The sequence below is a fragment of the Nyctereutes procyonoides genome, unplaced genomic scaffold (genome assembly GCF_905146905.1).
Source record: "Nyctereutes procyonoides isolate TBG_1078 unplaced genomic scaffold, NYPRO_anot_genome, whole genome shotgun sequence".
NCBI lineage: Eukaryota > Metazoa > Chordata > Mammalia > Carnivora > Canidae > Nyctereutes > Nyctereutes procyonoides.
Genome location: NW_026575042.1, coordinates 14,928,717 through 14,948,615, shown reverse-complemented (window position 1 = coordinate 14,948,615; position 19,899 = coordinate 14,928,717). Strand labels below are relative to the sequence as shown.

The following is a 19,899-nucleotide window of genomic DNA, read 5'->3' as shown; positions in this document are numbered from 1 at the left end:
TATTATTTTTTTCCAAATCATTACAGACTAATGATACTGTTTGCATTTGGAAGGAAATGAGGGAAGCTGGTCCGGTATAAAACAGAAGGAAGCTCAAGGATTGTGGAGGATTAAGGCAAATGCTGGAAGTTCATATTTATTGTCATAAGGCTGCCAGCTTTCAACCTAAGATGTATATGGCCTCAGATGTCCTAAGAGTATTTCAACAAAGTCCTTTCATTGCCTCATCTCATTTATTCATATTTTCATTCACTAAACATTTAATAAAAGCCTGTTTTTAATCAGACTAGATAACAGTTGGACTAATGTCCTTCATGTCCGCATTCATGATCTGGCAGTTGCAGGGGTAGGTGGGGGGGGCATTTCTGTGACATTTGACCTTTTAAAACTGTGGTATTGGTGTGATTTCTGAGCTAGAGGACACTGTCTATAGTGCTAGAGACTGGCATCTATTTTATGCTTTCAAAATACGTACCTCTATTCCTATTATAATATCCACTACAAGCTGCTAGAAGTTTCCTTTTGCTTGTCTTTCTCCTCTTCTAGACTGTGACCACTTTGTCAGGGCAAAGTCCAGAGTAGTGACACATATACATATACTGAATAGATTTGAAGAGTTTTTGTTTTGTTTCATTTTAATGAATGTATGTGTTAAAAATGTTTCTAAGCTTGGCTAACATTCTTCATTCAGTATCACTTTTTAATTCTCTGGTATGAAGTAGCTTTTTAATATTCAAGGCACCCTGAATATTACAAGAATAATTTTGTTTTTGTTTTTTTTAATTGAAAACTGATCTGTATTTACACATTTAAAAAATAGTTTCTAGATTAAAATTTTACATTTTAACTTAGTTCTTGGAATTCTTTCTTTTTAATTCTTTTATCTCATTCTTTAACTCAATCTCAGATTTTATAAGCTCATCTCCGATAAACTCTCTTGTCATTAGCTGATCTTTTCCACTCAGCTTCTTCCACCTTTCCCTTTTTGTTTCCTGAAGTAAAATTTATAATCTACCTGAGGTGACGAATTTTTAAATTTTGTATTTAAACCACCAGACCTGTAAATTATGGTAATAGATATTTTGAAAGACCGTCACTACAATCCAATATAAATATCTGAAGAACTTAAATAGAGTGCTAAAAATTGAAAATGTTCACTTCTCTAAGGGACAGTAGGACCTCTGCTATTAATATGCAGAAACTACAAGGTGTGTCAACATTTATTTGTAGAATACGATGTTAGAAAGCATTCTTAGTGAATCATAAAACTGAAGGCAAGTTAAGTTTCTGTTGTTTGTGTTTTCCCAGCTCCTGTTTTCAATGATCTTTTCTACTGGAATTTTTGTTTCTGAATCATTTCTTTCTGCTTTCATCTTTATTATCCCTTCCTTCTACTGACTATGTGATTTGTTTGTTCTTTCTCTAGCCACTTTAGGTTGTTTGAGATTTTTATTGTTTCTTGACATAGATCTGCATTGCTATATACTCCCCTCTTAGAGCCAATTTTGCTAAGTCCCAAAGATATTGGACCATTGTGTTTTCATTTTCATTTGTTTCCATGCATTTTTAAAATTCCCTCTTTGATTCCTTTGTTGAGTATTCATTGTTTAGTAGCATGTTATTTAGCTTCCACATATTCGTATTCTTCCAGATTTTTTCTTGTGATTGATTTCTAGTTTCACACTGTTGTGGTTGGAAAGGATGCATGATATGATTTCAGTCTTTTTGCATTTATTGAGACTTGTTTTCTGGCTTACATGTTATCAACTGGAGAATGTTTCATGTGCCCTTCACCACTAAACCAGGCTTACAAGAAATCTTAAAGGGAAATTAGTGGAAGGGAAAAGCCATAATCAGGAATCAGAAAATCATGAAAGGAAAGAATGTCGCAGGTAAATGCAAACATATAATAAAAGCTATAGATTAGAGATGCCTGGGTGGCTCAGCAATTGAGGTTCTTCCTTCGGCTCAAGACGTAATCCCAGGATCTGGAATGGAGTCCCGCATTGGGCTTCCTGTGTGGGACTGCTTCTCCCTCTGCCTGTGTCTCTGCCCGTCTCTCTCTCTGTGTCTCTCATGAATAAATAGGTAAATCTTAAAAAAAAAAAAAAAAAAAAACAACCTATAGATTAATCACTTTTAAACCAGTATGGTGAAAACACAAAAGCAGTAAAATCAATTATATCTACAAAAATCAGTCAAAGGATTCACAAACTGAAAGGATGTAAGGTATGACATCATATACCTAAAATATGAATGTGGAAAGTAAAAAAACAAAAATTAGTACTTTTAGAATGAGTTCAAACTTAAGTGACCATCAGTTTAACATATACTACTATATGCATAAGATGTAATACATGAACCTAACAGTAGCCACAACCAGAAACCTGTAATAGATAAACAAAAAAAGAAAGAGAAAAGAATCCAAACATAACTTTCAAGAAAGCCATCAAACCACAAGGGAAGAATAAGGTATGTTAAGTTTCAAATAAGAATCAAAAAAATTTACAATAATTTTGCAAGGTAATATATATGGTGGTGTTCTGTTTGATTAAAGCAGCAAATCCTGTAAGTCACAAGATTATCTTATCAGTTTATGCATTGGATGTTTCTGTTTAACACAGAGTTTGGAAGACTAGAAATACTCCACTAAACAAACAAACAGTAATTACTTCTTCATAATTACCATGCAACTTTATCGCCATGCATTGTTATAATTATATTTTAAATACTCTCCATTTTCATGATAGACCATAATGTCTTCTAGCACATTACAATCTGTGGCTTATAACTGCATCTCACTTCCACAAAGGCCTCGTCTTCATTTAGTCTGTATTTTAACTACTGTGAAAAGAGACTAAACAAAATTAATTGGTAGCATAATACTGCAATAAGGAAATTGTAGACAATATAATATTTCTGTGCTACTGAAATCATCTCATTATTCAGAAGATTCATGTTTAACATCTAAGATGCATTCCTTCTTCCTCCTTTAAAAAGCCAGTCAGAAATCAAACTGATGATGTGTGCAGAGGAATCACCTGGGGATCTGGTTCAAAGGCAGATTTTGATTGAATAGATCTGGGGAAGGGCCCAGACCCTGTATTTCTAACAAGCTCCCAAGTACTGATCCTGTTGCTGCTGGTCCTTGGACCACACTTTGAGTAGCATCACTTTCAATTATTATGTATACCTATGTGCAAAATGCTGTTAACAACCTGCACGTATGCATATGTAAACTGCATTCTGACCTTTGCTATAATCACTTTCAAACTCAAGCTTGGAAATTAATTGCTACTGTTAAAACTTAACACAAACAGAAACTGCATTCAACCTATGAAAGTCTGCCAAGTAAGCACTAGATAATTTCTCTTGGAAGTAGGTTGAAGTAGAGTCAAGGAAAGCTTTCTGAAGAATATGACATTTGAAGGCTGCTTTTCTGAAGGTTGATTAGTAGTTTGCCAGATGGAGGGTGTGTATGCGGGGGAAGCTGGGAAGGGAAATTCCAGGCCTGGGGAAAGGCATTTAAAGGTGAGGGCATTGTAGGCCACAGGAGTGGGAGGAGTCTGGTGAAAGATAAGATCAAGGGAACAAATTCTTCTCTTCTGATAGAGGGATTTGGATTTTATCTTGTAGGTATCTAGAAATCACCTGAGAATTAGAAGATTATGTTAATCTTAATTCATTTAATTCACTGTTTTCTCTTACACTCTCAATGTAATTTACTTCCCCCCCACCTCCCCAAGAAAATAACAATTAGAATTATCTGCCTAAATTCGAGGATGATATATGGATATTCCATCTTTTTTTTAATGACATATTTTCAAATGTGTTCCTGGGATTTGATTTGATTTGATTTTTAAGATTGTATTTATTTATTCAAGAGAGACATATATATATAGAGAGAGAGAGAGAGAGGCAGAGACACAGAGGGAGAAGCAGGCTCCATGCAGGGAGCCCAATGTGGGACTCAATCCCAGGACTCCAGGATCACACTCTGAGCCAAAGGCAGGTGCTAAACCGCTGAGCCACCCAGGAATCCCCTTTTATTTCATTTAATAAAAAATTGTGGCCCTATTTGCTTTCCCATCATAATCATCTTCAAATCAATAAAGCAACAGCAGATGTTTCAACATAGTAATGTCAATAAATACAAATCGTTCACTACCAAAATCCATAGTCTAACACTTTATGAAGATCCTCTAACACCAGGGTGGCTAAAGATTTGAAGACTCTAAGACACTATAGAACACAACTCACAAAGATTTCTCAGTTGAGAGCTTAAAAAGTCTTATACTATGGCTTTTTAAGTTCCCTTTAGTGTTAAAAATATTGTTTTGAAAGTTCTTTTTTCAGTAATGGAAAATTTTCAAGGTAAATTTACAACCTAGAATCTCATAGTCTATGTATAATTGATCTTTGGCAAATTGTTATTTGGTAGTATTTGTTTCAAGGATGCTTCTATAAAATTTCTCTATACCAGTAGGTAGAAGAAATCCTAAAGGTAATAATTTCAGAGCCTTTTCTTTTCCAGCCAGTGCTGTCCTCCTAATTCTATAGCTTCCAAGGGCTCACCAAGAAGGTCTTTAAATATGTATGTATGTGCATATGCATGCGTGTTTGTGTATACATGCCAAAGAGACATATTTTAGGCAGCAGATTTTGCTTGCCTATAACGTGTAAGCAGTACTGTATTTATCCTAGTAGTGAAATACAGATTTGATGGATTTAAACTGCCAATAGAGCTCTAGCAATTGAATAACAAAAAACTGTAGTAAGAATAATTTTTAAAAAATGCAGTAGAGTGGAGGATCATAGGGGAAGGGAAGGAAAATTGAATAGGAAGTCATCAGAGAGGGAAGCAAACCATGAGAGACTATTAACTATAGGAAACAAACTGAGGGTTGCTGGAGAAGAAGTGGATGGGAGGATTGCATAACTGGGTAATGGGCATTAAGGAGGGCATGGGATTTGATGAGCACTGGGTATTATACACAACTCATGAATTATTGAACACTACATCTGAAACTAATAATGTCCTATATGTTGACTAATTGAATTTAAATAAAAAAAAAACACAGAAAAAGGAACAGGGAGCATTCAGTGTAAGTTAAATGTTAACACACATAACAGAACATGATTTGGATCATACTCAGGGGATAAAGGAGGCCGAACCTTGGTAATGTCTCAGGGAAACCTGGGCTGTAGTGGCTGGTTGGTCCAGTGGCAAGCTACAGTCAGCAAGAACCATTTTGGAAACATAGATCCTCTCCATGAGCAAATCTTTTTACTGTTCTTGGAGGAGAGTCAGTTGCAAGTTCTTTAGCCAAACCATCGTGGAGTTAAAGTGGGACAGAGCTGAGGAACAATAAGCCCAGTTGTTGAAACACTCTGAACTCTGACTCTGCCAAGTAAGTAGGTTTCATAGCTGTTACATGGCCAATGGCTAATAAAGATGCTAAGCAATAATGACAGTTGTAGCTAACGTGGTTTTAATAATTGTTTAGGTACCATATAGTTGTTTAAAACCATTTTCGCACATTAATTTATTTATTCTTCACAACAGCTGACTGAAGTACATAACATTATTATTCTCATCTCATACGTGAGGAAAATGAGTCACAGAAATATTAAAAAAATTTAAAGGGTATCTGGTCTCTTGTAACTAGAAAGTCAAGGAGCTAGGAAGCAGACTGCCGCCCCTAACACTGAAATGTACCCAAACTAAGTGTTAAAGACTACAGAAACATGAACAACCTCAAGAGAAGACATTATCATATTCTAGACTATTAGAATCAGTATATTATGTACTCTAAAAGAATTTGTTTTAGGAGACAATAAAGAGAATCCTGCTTCAGACAGTTGAAAGTATGACTCATGAAAGTTATTATCCCAAGAAACATAAAAGGTAGAATCCACGTTTTTTTATAGCAGGAAATTTAAGATATCTCTAGATTTATTTGCCTTTGGTGAGAAATTTGTTCTATTACTGGTTATAAACCCACATATCAGCATGACCATCCCATTTGACTGGGTGAATATACCTTGAATTTTTAAAATAGCAAGAGAGAAAGTATCCTATAGTGAGGAATGATTGTAGATGTAAAATGATATATATGATACATATGTATAAACATTCCTCACTAGAGGTACATATTTATAGATGCTTTTGGAGTCTCAAAGGAAATTTTCTTTAATATACAGTCTTAGAATCTTTGATTGCATTTACCCTTTCATTTCTTCATCTGGAGAAAGAATTTAGACTACTTCAATGTGATGGCAGCAACTGTCTGCAGACACTTCATGATTCAGCCTTTCCTTTGTGTGATTTCTGTGGCTTCACCTAAGTCACTGAAATTAGAGGCTCCCAAAAACAGACAGTTGGGAAGCACTTGTGCTTGGTGAGGAATGATACTGGTTGAATTGTATGCCAGGATGAGTTACATATTCCTTCATGCTGCCTCCATAGGCAGGCAAGACATTCTATTTTTCATTTCCCCTGGTCAGTTGTGAACTTCTGTCTGTTTAAGTCAGTATTTCCTTCAATATTGATTAATAGAATTCTGCTGCTAATAAAGGGTACACTAAAAGGATTGAGTAAATACTACAGCCACTAAAAGACAAATGATTTTCAAATATGTATTTGTAGATACCCACTCATTTCTTTTTCCGCTATTGATTTTGGAGACAAAGGAAAGTCTCATGAATTCCATAATCATTTTGTTTTCTTTATCCAGATTAGTAAATGCAAGCAACCTAGCTGGAGTGGAGATGGGGAGGAAATGATATCAGTTATCTATCAAGATATAGTGTTGTATAATGCAAAATTTTAGTGACCTGAACCAATATTTATTTAGCTTACATATTTGTGGAATGGTCTTTACTTACCTCATTTGGTCTGTGATCAACTGCATGTTATCTGTGTATTCCTGCTGATTTTAGATGAGCTCACTCACAGGTCCAGGTGGTTATCATTGGATGATCTACTTTGGCCTTGGCTCTGATGGTAGGGATTACTCATTTACACTTGTATCTCATCCTTCAGCAGGCCAGGCTGAGTGTATTCATGTATCTACGCAGAGTAGCAAAAGAAGCAAAATTCAAAACATTTCAGTCTTCTGCTTGTGTCTCATTTGCTAACATTTCATCGACTAGAGCCATACACATGGGGTCAGACCAAGATTCAGAAGGCTCAGCAATACCACATGGCAAAGGCAAGGATACAAGGAGGGATAAAGAATTAGGATCATGCAGGGGAGGAAAAATAATTTTCCTTCTACCTGTCTAGGTTCTTGGATGAGACCCCACCCCACTCCAATAAAGACATATGAACAAGAGAAAAACCAAACAGGTTTAATAACCTGTATGCCTCCTGTATAGAGATATCCAGGAAAACCTAGTAACTCCCTGAAATGGCCCAAATACCATCTTAAATACCATCATCAGCTAAAGACAAAAGAAGATGTTGGGGAAGAGACAGGGAGGCCAGTTATGGAAGGTTACCAGGAAAAGCACAGTAAACGAGGGTAAAGCTGTTACATAAATGTAAGTCCTTGCTTCTCCACTGATAAGAATTTCTTAATATTTAAAGTTTTTTTTAAGATGTTATTTATTTATAATGAGAGACACACAGAGAGAGGCAGAGACATAGGCAGAGGGAGAAGCAGGCTCCCCGAAGAAAGCCCAATGCAGAACTCGATCCCAGGACCCCAGGATCATGACCTGAGCCAAAGGCAGGTGGTCAACCACTGAGCCACTCAGGCGTCCCAAGATTTAAAATATTCTTTTCTTCCAGATTCAAAGAAAGAGGTACCTGTTACAAATGGAGATTTCCCTTATTAATGTCAATGTCTCTTACAAAAGGAGAACTTCCACTTAGTTTTCAGAGCTTTTTTTTTTTTATGTACTGTTTCTCAAAAATAATCAGCCTAAATTAATCCTTATGCCAAAGAGGCATATTCCTCAGGAGTATAGTCTGCTCCCCTTCAACCATTAATACAATTAATCTTTAGAAGAACACATTTTCCCAGGGAGTTGGGAAGGAAAGGGGTTCATTTTAGTTTTCAGATTATAAACTTACACATTAATATTTGTAATAAACTAGCAACAAAAAATCCTTCCAGCCATGTTAATGCACTAAGTTTTTTAAGGCCAGTGTAGCATTATTTTTATTAATTCATTTTTAAATATTTGTAGTAACAACAAGCAATTTTTATAGGCAAGTAGGGTTGAGGAGGGGTCATCAAATTTGAAAGAATAAGTTTCTCCCTGTAATGTTTTAAGACTATCAAATAAGTTTCCTTAAATCACCTAGGACCACCACATCCCTCTCCCACCCCTCGCTACCATAGTCCAGGATTCATTTGTTAGAGCCATATCTTTTGACTGTATTTTATCATGTGGGCTCATTTGATATTTAAATAATTGTCCTCCCTGGGATACTGACTAGATTTCACTGGGAAATTGGAGTGAAGGGGGTTCAATGGACAATCAACTTCTAGCCTTTTTGAAATTGTAGAGATTAATGAGAAAAAAAAAACCTGATTTGGTTGTAATTAGCAAAATAACTCCCTTTTTTAGAAGGCAGCTCTTAAGGATCTCTCTCCAAAAATAGAATCTTACAGTTTCTACTGTGAAAACATAGTTACTTTGAGGGGGAAATATTTACCTACATACAAATACTGGCTATGAATATGTTTTTAATGTGAAAAGGCAAAATTCAACTGAGTACATTTTAAAGATCTTATTGGCTTTATTCAAGAAATCACGAATCAAGCAGCAGCTTCTCAGGTAGAAAAGAGATCTGAGGATGTTTGCAAATGGGAGGCTTCTATAGCAGAAGGGAGAGGGAATAAGAAAGTCATAGTGGCAAATAGTTGATTGGTTGTGGCAAGGTTACTTTTCTTAAGGGGGTGGCAGGGGTATATCAGGTAAATTACCTCTCTAGTGCTGATCGGGTGACTCCTGATTGGCTGGTTTAAAATTCCATTTCTGGAAGAACCAAACTTGTAATTAAGTTAGGTTTTGTTTTGGGGACAGGGAGCTTAGCATAGGTGACTCCATTTTCGACCTGTTGTCTGGTTTTTAGCATTAATATAACTGGAAGGACTCAACATCCCCTCTTTACTTCTCAGGCAAGTTCACATTCTGCTTCAGCTGATTATTTTTTCAACAATATTTTTTTTTGCATTCTTTTATGGTCTGCCAGTACTTTTTTGAAACCCAGTTAGAATAGCAGCCAACATAATTGAGACTAAAAGGGGGCCAAATATCTCTCCAGAAGCAAGACAACTTCAAAAGATAGGCATTACAAAGCACTACTGTGACTCAAATAATCACTTGTTTTTAAGGGGGATTTGCTAATATAGAATTGGTTTCTTATCTTCCCAGCCCCTAGTGAGCCTTTACTGTGCAAATTCGCTGATGGAGGACAAAAGAAGCGACAGAATCAAAGCAAATACACCCAGAATGGAAGGCCTTGGCCCAGGGAAGGAGAGGTGAGTTCTGACTGACTTTTGCTCAGAAATATAGCAGCAGACATCCCTTGGAATGGAGGCAAGACAGACATTTGGGACCCTGATGAAATAGGGTCCTGTAGAAAACCACATGGCTTCAAAGAGGGCAAATGAGTAGGCCTGTATTAACGCATTCAAGATAAAACTACTTGAAGAGGACTGTAGGATTTCAAAATTGACCTCAGTTCTGTACTACAATAAGTCCTCTGTCTTTAACCAAACCTTTACCCAATATACACTCACTGAAAGACTTATCCACAAAGAATTAATCCATAATTGTATCATAGATAAAAAAAAATATTTTCAGTGAAATCAATGGTGAGAGTTGAATATTTGTGTTTGGAAAACAACACAAATTTAGATTTACTTTATTCTACCATTGAAATACTCTACTTGCACATATATGTGTATTTATGCATTTGCCCATTTGTTCATAAATGTATTGATATGTATTTTATATATTAATATAAAATATGACATTTTCTGTTGGGCAAAAAGGAGAAAAGTTCATACAGAGGGTTCCATTTTTCACAACAAAAAGAAAAGCACTGAACAGTTAATTATCCATTTACCCTCTAAACACAAAACAGTAGAAAAGCAAGTTTATGCATCCAGTGACACTTGGGAATGAATTCCTTTGGGTTATTTGTGTTGTAAGAAGACAAGGAAAAGGTATCTAGGCTTCTAAGAGGTATTTTTATTCTTTGTGGGATGGAATGGAGTTGTCTGAATGACTTGAATAAATGCTATTTTGTACCAAGGCCATAATTTCAACAGAAGAGCTTTATTTCATATTTCTATTCAAAGCACCTACTTCATCCATTTCTCATTTAAGAGGCATCCCACTTGATGCAGCATTTTATGCTTTCAGTACTGAGACAACAGTTGTAAGGAAAGAAAAGAAGATAGGGAATTCCTCAGCAAAACCCTTAGCCATTTTTTAAATTTCCAACACCGTTGTCTGTTTTGAGTATTTCCATGCAGGTCTCAAGACCCCTCTTAAAGTGAATAGTTATGTTCAAGTATTTTATAATCTATAACTCATTATTTTATGACATGAAAAAGAGAACCACTACTAGACGTTTGAAACTAATGAAAAGAAAGGTTTGAATATTTCAACTTTAGAAAAGGCAATCTGTGCTATGTTCAAAAAAGGAAGAGGAAAGGCAATTACCCTTGGTAGGGGGGGTCATTGGTAGGGGTAGGGGTTAGTGATCAGCAGTTAGCTCCCAGAAGACAGCTGGTTTCTCAAAGCACTCATTATGACATCCATCCCATGCAGGACATCTGTAGTCTAGAAAGACTCATTTGATCTTTTAAAGTTCTCTTGTGTCAAATGTTTGCTGGGAGACATTTCTGGATCATAGACCATCACCAAGCAGCCTTGATGGTCAATTAGGTGACTTGGCAGTAACGACCGAAACCTCAGTTTTTGTCCACATAAGAACCTATTTTATCACAGCCACAAAATAGATGCCACCTTCAGCAAGACACCACCCTTGAATCTACATTTCTTAGGAACCAAACCAATAAACATAAAAGAAAAGTAGACTTAGAGCTACTAATTTGCTACTGCATACCAATCTAGGGCTTTGGGTTGAGATCATGATAAAGAGCATGTGTACTATTGCCATAGAAGCATTGTGGAGAGTTAGCACCCAGAATATCTTCTAATTTACATGTAGGTTTTAAACATATATTCCTAATCTCTATTTTTCAAAAATTATTTTTTAAGAGAAACATTTCCTGTTAAACTGTGAAAATCAAGGGACCTTCATACATTTATCTGTGACCCATAAAAAAGGAATTCCAAGTGTGTAGACACATTCAGAGGAAAGAAATTAGGAAAAGAAGTGGCATGCATTACAAATATGTTTGTCAGATATCTTGGTTTTGAGAGATAAGCATGTAAATTTTTATACCTTGATTGTGGTCTTAGGTGTAGACACTCTGAATGTTGGGTAACTTTGCCCATCATAGTGTATATTTTTGCTTCTATTTCCTCTTGTAGTGCACTTGCTAGAGCACATTATATTAGCATGGCTGATAAAGTATGGCATAATGCAGATTATTCCTATGTAAGCAATATTTAATTAATTTTTATATACCAGGAAATGCTAATAATTGTATTTTGTTGTCTCTAAGACATGTTTTTGTTGTTGTTTTTCCACATTTTAACACTTCTGAAATTGGTTTTCCTCTTATAATCAGTGGCATTATTACAAGACAATTTGCATTTGCTCCTATTAGTCACCTGGGGGGACTACCTACATTCTCTCTCTTAGGTCTTTGACCACAGTGACTGAATGAATTTAAACTAACCAAAACAAGGCCTATTGGGTCAGATCCTTGGGAGAGATTTTCTTTGTGCCCTTCTTTCATCCCATGTTAAGACTGAGATATGATCTTCCCTTGAAGTCCATTTCTAATGGGTGGTCTTGTTTTTTATTTTCTTTGTAGCCCATTATAAGAAGGGCTTTATAAGAAGCTTCATAAGAACTTTATAAGAAGTTCTCAACTTTACAAGATCATTTTGGATGTTTTTGCTTGCTTGTTTGCTTGTTGGTTTTTGTTTTGCTTTTTGGGGTTTTTGGTTATATAAAATAATGGTAAACCTTTCGATCACTGTTGCCTTTGATAAAATACAAGATGATAATTTTGATTCTGATGCTTCAGCATTTGGGATAATAACACAGAATGAGGCTCATGCTTTCTTTGTCTCTCTCTTGAAAGTCAGGTAAAAAAAAAAAAAAAAAAAAAACAAGTTTGGAAAGGATTTCTCCTGAAATGTTTAGGTATCTTAGAAGCACCTAAAGCATGACAGTTGATAAGCTAATTAAAGTTTTAATTTATTATGTAAAGCTATTTTCTTCTGAGTGGCATTTTGATAACAGCTCTTTTAGCATTAGTGAAATGTACTTCTTTACAAAAGAGATCTAGTACTGAAAACTTTATACACATAAATTAGTGTAAATTAGCAAGGTTTTGCAATACAAATATATGCTACTGGACATGTATTTGCATAAGTGAAATACACAGGGATATTTAAAAATTATTAACTAATCTCTCAAGTGACAACAAAACTAAGCAGAAGGATCAGGGATTGGAGCTATTAGGCCTCTTTTACCCAGTTCTCTACAGTTCTTATCATTTTATTTCTTAGTGTAGCATTTCACATACTCTTTGATCTCAGTATCTCAGTATCTCCCTTTATACTCTTAAAAAATATTGTTTATTAGTTGATCAAAAAACAATAAGCCCATCCTATGTTAACAAAAATATCATATGTATATAGAAAATATTATATCTTTCAAAGCCTTTTTTTTTGAGAATGGTATTCTTTTACTTTTTTGCAAATCACTTTAATGTCCGGCTTAATAAAAGATGGCCAGATCTGCATCAGTATACAACCTGTTGCAATATTCTGTTTGGTATAATCATATGAAGAAAATATAACTCCATATAGACATGTCACTGGAAAGGGGAGGACCTATTGATCTCCTAAAAGTCTCTCAGGAACCTTCAGGTTTCAGACTACAATTTGAGAACCACTGTCCTAGAGATGCTTGAGCCAAGCATGGGGCTCATATTCAGCTTCCATATATCAGAAAAGCCACTCTGCTTGTTAAAATAGTAAAACATATTTGTTTCATTAGGTAAATAACTGCTGGCATTAGTCCATCAGTGCAACCCCTCCAACTCTGATGCCTCCTGCAGTACCTCTTACTATCTTATAAGAATGGGGTGCTGGCTGGTACAACAAGGAGTTTCCCAGGATCTACTCCAACATTTAAATTCTGATTGGCCAAAGTTTATGCCATAATGGTGATCAAATGTTTGTTTTTTTTTTAAAGATTTTATTTATTCATGCATGAGAGACACAGAGACAGAGAGAGGCAGAGACACAGGCAGAGGGAGAAGCAGGCTCCATGCAGGGAGCCTAATGTGAGACTCCATCCTGAGTCTCCAGGATCACGCCCTGGGCCAAAGGTGGCGCTAAACTGCTGAGTCACAGGGGCTGCCCTGTGATGAAATGTTTTTAATGTCACCTCTAGCTCAGAAATGGTCTCACTTTATCATCACTATGACTTTCAAGAAATGCATTGACTAGATATCCCATTATAGCTGAGGCCATATTCTTTACTGCAGGCAAAATGTTTCCCAAATTGATCTTGTTTGTGGTCTCTCAAATGACTGGTCTGAAATCAGGAGTGGAATCTGGAATCCAGAATCAAAAATATATCAGGAGTCAGGCACCTGGGTGGCTCAGTGGTTGAGTGTCTGCCTTTGGCTTGGGTCATGATCCCGGGGTCCTGGAATCAAGTCCTGCATCACGCTCTTTGCAGGGGAGCCTGCTTCTCCCTCTGCCTATGTCTCTGCCTCTCTCTGTGTGTCTCTCATGAATAAATAAATAAAATCTAAAAAAAAAAATGTATCAGGAGTCATGTGAAGAAAAGACATGGCATAAAGAATCTAGTCAGTGGTATTACCATAGCGTTGTATGGTGACAGATGGGAGCTATGTGTGTGGTGAGCATGACATAACTTACAAACTTGTCAAATCACTATTGTATACCTGAAACTAATATAACATTATGTGTCAACTCTACTTAAAAATATTAAAAATAAACAAGCAAATTAACAAATATATTTTCAATAATATATGTAATTACACACACAAACACACATATAATATCAGGAACATGAAGAAGAACTGTTGCTTCTTCCTGTATTTCCAAACAATGCTTTCCCAATGACCAATGAAAAAAACACCAAATTTGTTTGGTACTCACATAATTTGCACAGCTGATCAAAAACATTCAACTATGTTGTAAAGATGAATGGCTCAAATAAAAGGATGAATTTTTCTACTACAATGATTAGAGTCACTCAAACTTTGAAATTACTTTATGTTGACATTTATTGTGACTAGTTACTGGATTTCCTTCAGAATTTTCAAATATAAGTAAATGCTGAGTGTCAAATCACAGAAGATGGTGATATTTCACCAAGTTTTCAGGCTGGGACATTATCCTTAAATAGTGCAAATGTCATCAACAAACTATTTCTCACTGTCTTCAAAACTCTAGTCTAGCTTTCATAAGATCTTCCCAAGCTCTATAGTAATTGAGTCAGTAAATGTCATTGATAACAACTGCATCAGGAATTGTATTTCCAAGAAATAGTATTTTGGCTATGGACACAAACAAGAGACAAGGCAATTGAACAAGAAGTAGCCCAACAAAGTATTCAAATGTCTAGTGAAGAAATGCCAAGGTTTTATTATAAAAACTAAAGCAATAAAATGGTGTTTCTTGCTTTTATCTGGTTTACGGTTCCCTGCTAGAGTCAATTTTGAAATGATGAGCAATAACAAATATGTTCTCTCTATGTGATGTTCTGAAGACATTTTTCCTTACCATGGATACAAAATATTTAATGAGATTGTCTTCACAGTCTAGATCTGGAGATGAACTAATGGAGCTAAAACAATATTGTTAATAATCAGCACTCAGGTTCCCAGGAATAGTTTACTATGTTATATTGGACAGAAAAATCAAGTAAGCTTTTTGGAGATGCATTCTAAGAATACTAAAGTTTGAAATTTCTTACCTATTCCCAAGTAACGAACAAGTTTTAGAGGAGACATGATGATATATTATATCTTGAAGACATTTTATTTGAGTGCATTTCTATTTGCCCAAGATACAAGCCTTTGAGGACGGGGGGGGGGGGGGGGGGGATACACAGTACACGCACTTCATAACACCAGGGGGTACCATTCACACAGACCAGATGTAAATCTTGTTCCTTGCCATAGGGAATGCTGTGGCTCTGCCTGGACCTGTTCCTTTGAAAACCTTTAAGAGGGGGAATAAACTGAGAATCTACTTTAATTTCCTTAAATTAGTTCTCGTTAAGGCACCCACAAAATCCACTATTAGTAAGCTGAAATGTAAGGTTATCAGTTTTATCACAGCCAACTTAAGCTAAGTGATCTGTTATGACCTGTAACTCAGATAATATGTTGTCTATTTTCAGACCTGAAATCAACTTGTTTTCAGTGATAGATGAAAACTTCCCCTGTGCTAGAAAGTTGTATACCTCTTGTCCATTCACAGCTACTATTAATAAAAATTCTCTTCAGTGCCAGGAAGTGAATGAAAGCCTGCAAAGGTCATGTAGGAGAATAGGATTTCTCATACTGTTATGAAGTCCAGAGCCAAGTGCAGGCAAAGTTGATAAACCTGATTCCAAGCATCCAGCCTCCTCCTCACTATCCTCAAGGTGTTAGGAGTAATTATTCCTTCTGACTAAATCCATTTATGATTGAGACAAAGATGCCTTTTTTAGATTTCTGAATAGATAGATAGCTATGCTCAATGACAAAAAGTTAATCCTATATTCCCATTAGGGTAAACATTTTCTTTGAGGGATATGTGCTCATTTTTATGTTTGCTTTTGTTTTTATTTTTCTGAAAGAAACTGAGTGCTCACAGAGTTGGCACTATAATTCTGAATTTCACTTGTTTCTCCACTACCATAATCACCAGTACTCTTGTCATAAAAGATTTGTTCCTTCCATAATTGAGTCTTTATGCTGTGTCCCCAGGACATAATGAGGTATAAGGGATGACCTTTGCCCTGAATATGTATTAGAAATGTATATACACAGTGAAGACCCTCTATCTCCTTGTGTCTCCTATTTACTTTCTTACTTTCTCAGTATATGACTACTTTTTACAGAAATGATCTTTTTAAGAGAAGAATTCTGTTTGAAATAGGTTGTGGGTGTGTGTGTATATGTGTGTTTTAAAGTAGTATTGAAAAAGAAGCAGTTTAAACACAAAGAATCCAGTCCGTCAGTGAGCACTTACTGAGTGTACCCTATGTGAAAGGCACAAGACCGGACATACTGGACATGACGTAAGCATACAGACAGATTCTCCCATCCCTTTGGAAACTAAAATGGCAAAAATCTTCTCTGTCTGTAAAGTAGGCAATTAAAAGTTAGATAAAATTGAATTGAAATAAAATATAAACAAACAAACAAACAAACAAATAAATAGAAGTTGGGTAGAGGGGCGCCTGGGTAGCTCAGTCAGTTAAGCATCTGCCTTTGGCTCGGGTCATGATCCTGAGGTCCTGTGATTGAGTCCCTCATTGGGCTCCCTGCTCAGCATGGAGCTTGCTTCTCCCTTTCCCGTCCCCCCTGCTTGTGTGCTCTTCTCTCTCTCTCTCTCTGTCAAATAAATAAAATCTTTAAAAATAAAAAAAATAAAGTTGGATAGAATATAATTTAATATAGCAAGAGTAAAATCACTAGCTGGAACTAGCTCCAAACCTATATACCACAGTGAAAGAAAACCAAGGACAAAATAAAAATAATAAAAATAACAAAAGTAGCAGCCACAAAAATGTCAAGGCACACTTGTCTTGTTACTAACCATTAACTTTTTGATTGATTGTGTGTTTCTCAGGGTAGGTAACTGAGAAACTGATTTATATGCATTTCCAAACCAGAAAATCACCCCAGAGTTGAAAAGCTCCATGTTGTTACTTATCTAGGGTACTGAGTGGCACAGAGAGAATACTATTTAGAGGAGCAAATGGAGCTTGGGTGTCTTATAACAAATCTTGCATCCTTCCCTAATGCACTATTGAGAATAATAATTCTTTCTGAATTTTAAGGAATCATGTCAACATCTGTGATGTGCTTAGTATTGTTTGCTGTTCTTCATATTTTACCAGACACTCTACTTTAGTGGTTAGGAGGCAAACTCTAGCATTTCAATCACAAATCCACAGCTTTTGAGCTAAGTGACAAACTTGGGCAAGTTTTTCAGTTTCCTCATCAGTAGAATGAGAATGCTGAAAAGTGAATATTTAGTGATTGGAAGGATTAAATGTGGTGGTGAGGGTAAAGCACTGAGCACAGTTCCTGGAAAACTATAATCACTCCAGTATTAAGCTGTTACTATAACTCTCATAATATCATCAACACAACTCAGGGCTTTTTAATCTGAAAGCCAGCTTTGCTATGTGTTTCTTATGACTCAAATGCCTAAGTTCTTGGTTTCCAGTTTCATGTTATGTCTATTTATTTTCCAAATGGGAATTATTTTTAATGATACAAAATTTATTTGAGAGGAAATCTACTACTAATGTCATATTTTCCAGCTGAATTTTTTACTTGTTTAATAAAATATAAAACAAGTAGAAATTTATTTTCACTTTGACCCACATTTTATTAAGGTTTTTTAAAGATCACTTTCCAAATCATCATCTGCATTCCAAGCATTATTTATCACTGAAACATTAGATTGTGTTCAAATTCTAGCCATTTTTCTCCTGAAGATCATGTAATCATGTAAGCCAAGAGCTGAGAAGAAGAGAGGGACTTGGATGGAGGAAAAAAGAAAAAAAAGTAAAAGAAAACATGGACTATTGCTAGATACCAAGGAAAAGATTGAGCCACTATTGAGAACTGATGAATTACATAGTTGATGTTTTTAAAGAGAAAGAAAATGAATTATTAACCTATGTATTCTGGCAAATAATGGCAATTAATTTTGGATTTAGAAAGTGCTGGTACACGTCTGGGTATGAAAAGTGTTCCTTATGCTCAATATGTTCTAGTTTCCTTCAAAACAATTATCTTTGACAGAATAAGCATCCTAATACCACAAACTGGTGACTTATTAGACTTCACAAAGAATTGGGAAGCAGGAATTTTCTTGCATATTCTATGGCTCCATAGTGCTGAATGTCAATAATTGTTAACCTTCCATATTCTAATTGATTTCAGGAGTGATGTTACAAATTCTTTTGTGTAAGGAGTTTTTAGAATCCTTATGAATAGTAGTACTAATGCCATTTATAAAATTTCCTTTTGTTTACTGAAAGACACACTCATGATATTTTATCATTTGAAAAAAGTTACAATAGTGGGGCACCTGGGTGGTTCAATCAATTAAGATTAAGATGCTGTTTCTCCCTCTCCCTCTGCGTTGCTCCTCAATCTCTCTTTCTCTCTCTCTAATAAATAAATATTTTTAAAATTATAAAGTTGATTATCATTATACATGGGCTCCATACTTGCAAATTTACCTACTTGCTAAAATTTATTTGTAACCCAGAATTAATACTCACGGTGCTTTCATGGTCACTTGTGTAGAGCAGTAAAAAGTTTGAGTCAGCTGGAGATTGAAGAGTACACTTATCATGATGAGCACTGAGTAATGTATACAATTATTGAATCACTATACTGTACACTTGAAACTTCTATGACACTGTATATTAATGATGTTGGAATTCAAGTAATGAACTTGAAAAAAAAAATTTGAGTCACTAAGTATGCACAGTCCCAGATAAAGTTGAACAAGGGATTCTTTGTTTTCTTATGTTAACTCTTACTCTGTAAACAAGTGTCCTTTTCTTACTTTATTTAGGGCCACACTTTTTACATGCTTGTGCTTTTCGTTGGTGATTTCACTGTTTAAAATGGTCCCCAAATGTAGAGCTGAAGTGAGGTCAAATGCTTCTAAGTGCAAGAAATCTGTGATGTGCCTAATGGAGACAATATGAAAAAAAATGGAGATAAGCTTTGTTCAGGCATGACTTATAGTGCTGTTGGCTTTGAGTTCATTGTTGATGAATCAAAAATATATATTAAATGAGTTATCTTTAGACAGAAACACAACTAAAACAAAGTTATATATTAATTAGTTGATGAAAATATTGTGACCAGAGGCTTGTAGGAACCTAATGCTGTATTTCCTCTAGTAGCAATGAGTTGGTATTCCTAATTCAGTGTTCATGGTGGCTTTATAGAATTAATTGCTGCTAGTAACAAGAATCAACTGTATCTTGTTTTATAATTACTGTTATTGAGTGAGATCCAATTACTGGGTAATTCTATGTCTCTTCCATTGATATAAAAAACAATGTGCATGGGTGTCAAAAGTAACTGTACCAATGCATGCAGCCAACTATTTTTATTTAATGGTCTTTATTTGAAGAGTGTGTTAGAGTCAATTGTCAATTGTTATGGATTTAAAGACAAAAGGTTTTACTCTACTCAACCAAAAAATGTAAAATTCTAAGGAATTTGGAAAAAGCTCTGATCCTATTTTCATATTTAAGAAGCCTATGAGTGACGAGTGACTTGTAATCACTTCATAAAGATCATCAGACATTTGACCCAATGTAAAAATTCATATATCTTCCTTAGCCTAGTCATCAACCTAACACATTGAATTATTTCTACTATTACTTATAACATTCTTATTTGCCTACCTATCTGCATATGAGGAGAAAGCTATATTGGTTCTTTACTTTAGAAATCCAAATGGGTCACATTGATATGGTAAATATTTGATGTT

General features: G+C 35.4%; 1 protein-coding gene across 8 annotated transcripts in view; it reads left to right on the top strand.

Annotated features, from left to right (window-relative positions):
• The window catches only part of RBMS3 (RNA binding motif single stranded interacting protein 3), a 684,622-nt gene that overhangs the window by 534,129 nt on the left and 130,594 nt on the right, over positions 1–19,899 (top strand). For all 8 annotated transcript variants that reach the window (XM_055321498.1, XM_055321501.1, XM_055321500.1 and 5 more), the window contains exon 7: positions 9,391–9,497. In XM_055321498.1, the coding sequence (XP_055177473.1) occupies positions 9,391–9,497 (107 nt within the window). The remainder of the gene's footprint in view (positions 1–9,390; positions 9,498–19,899) is intronic.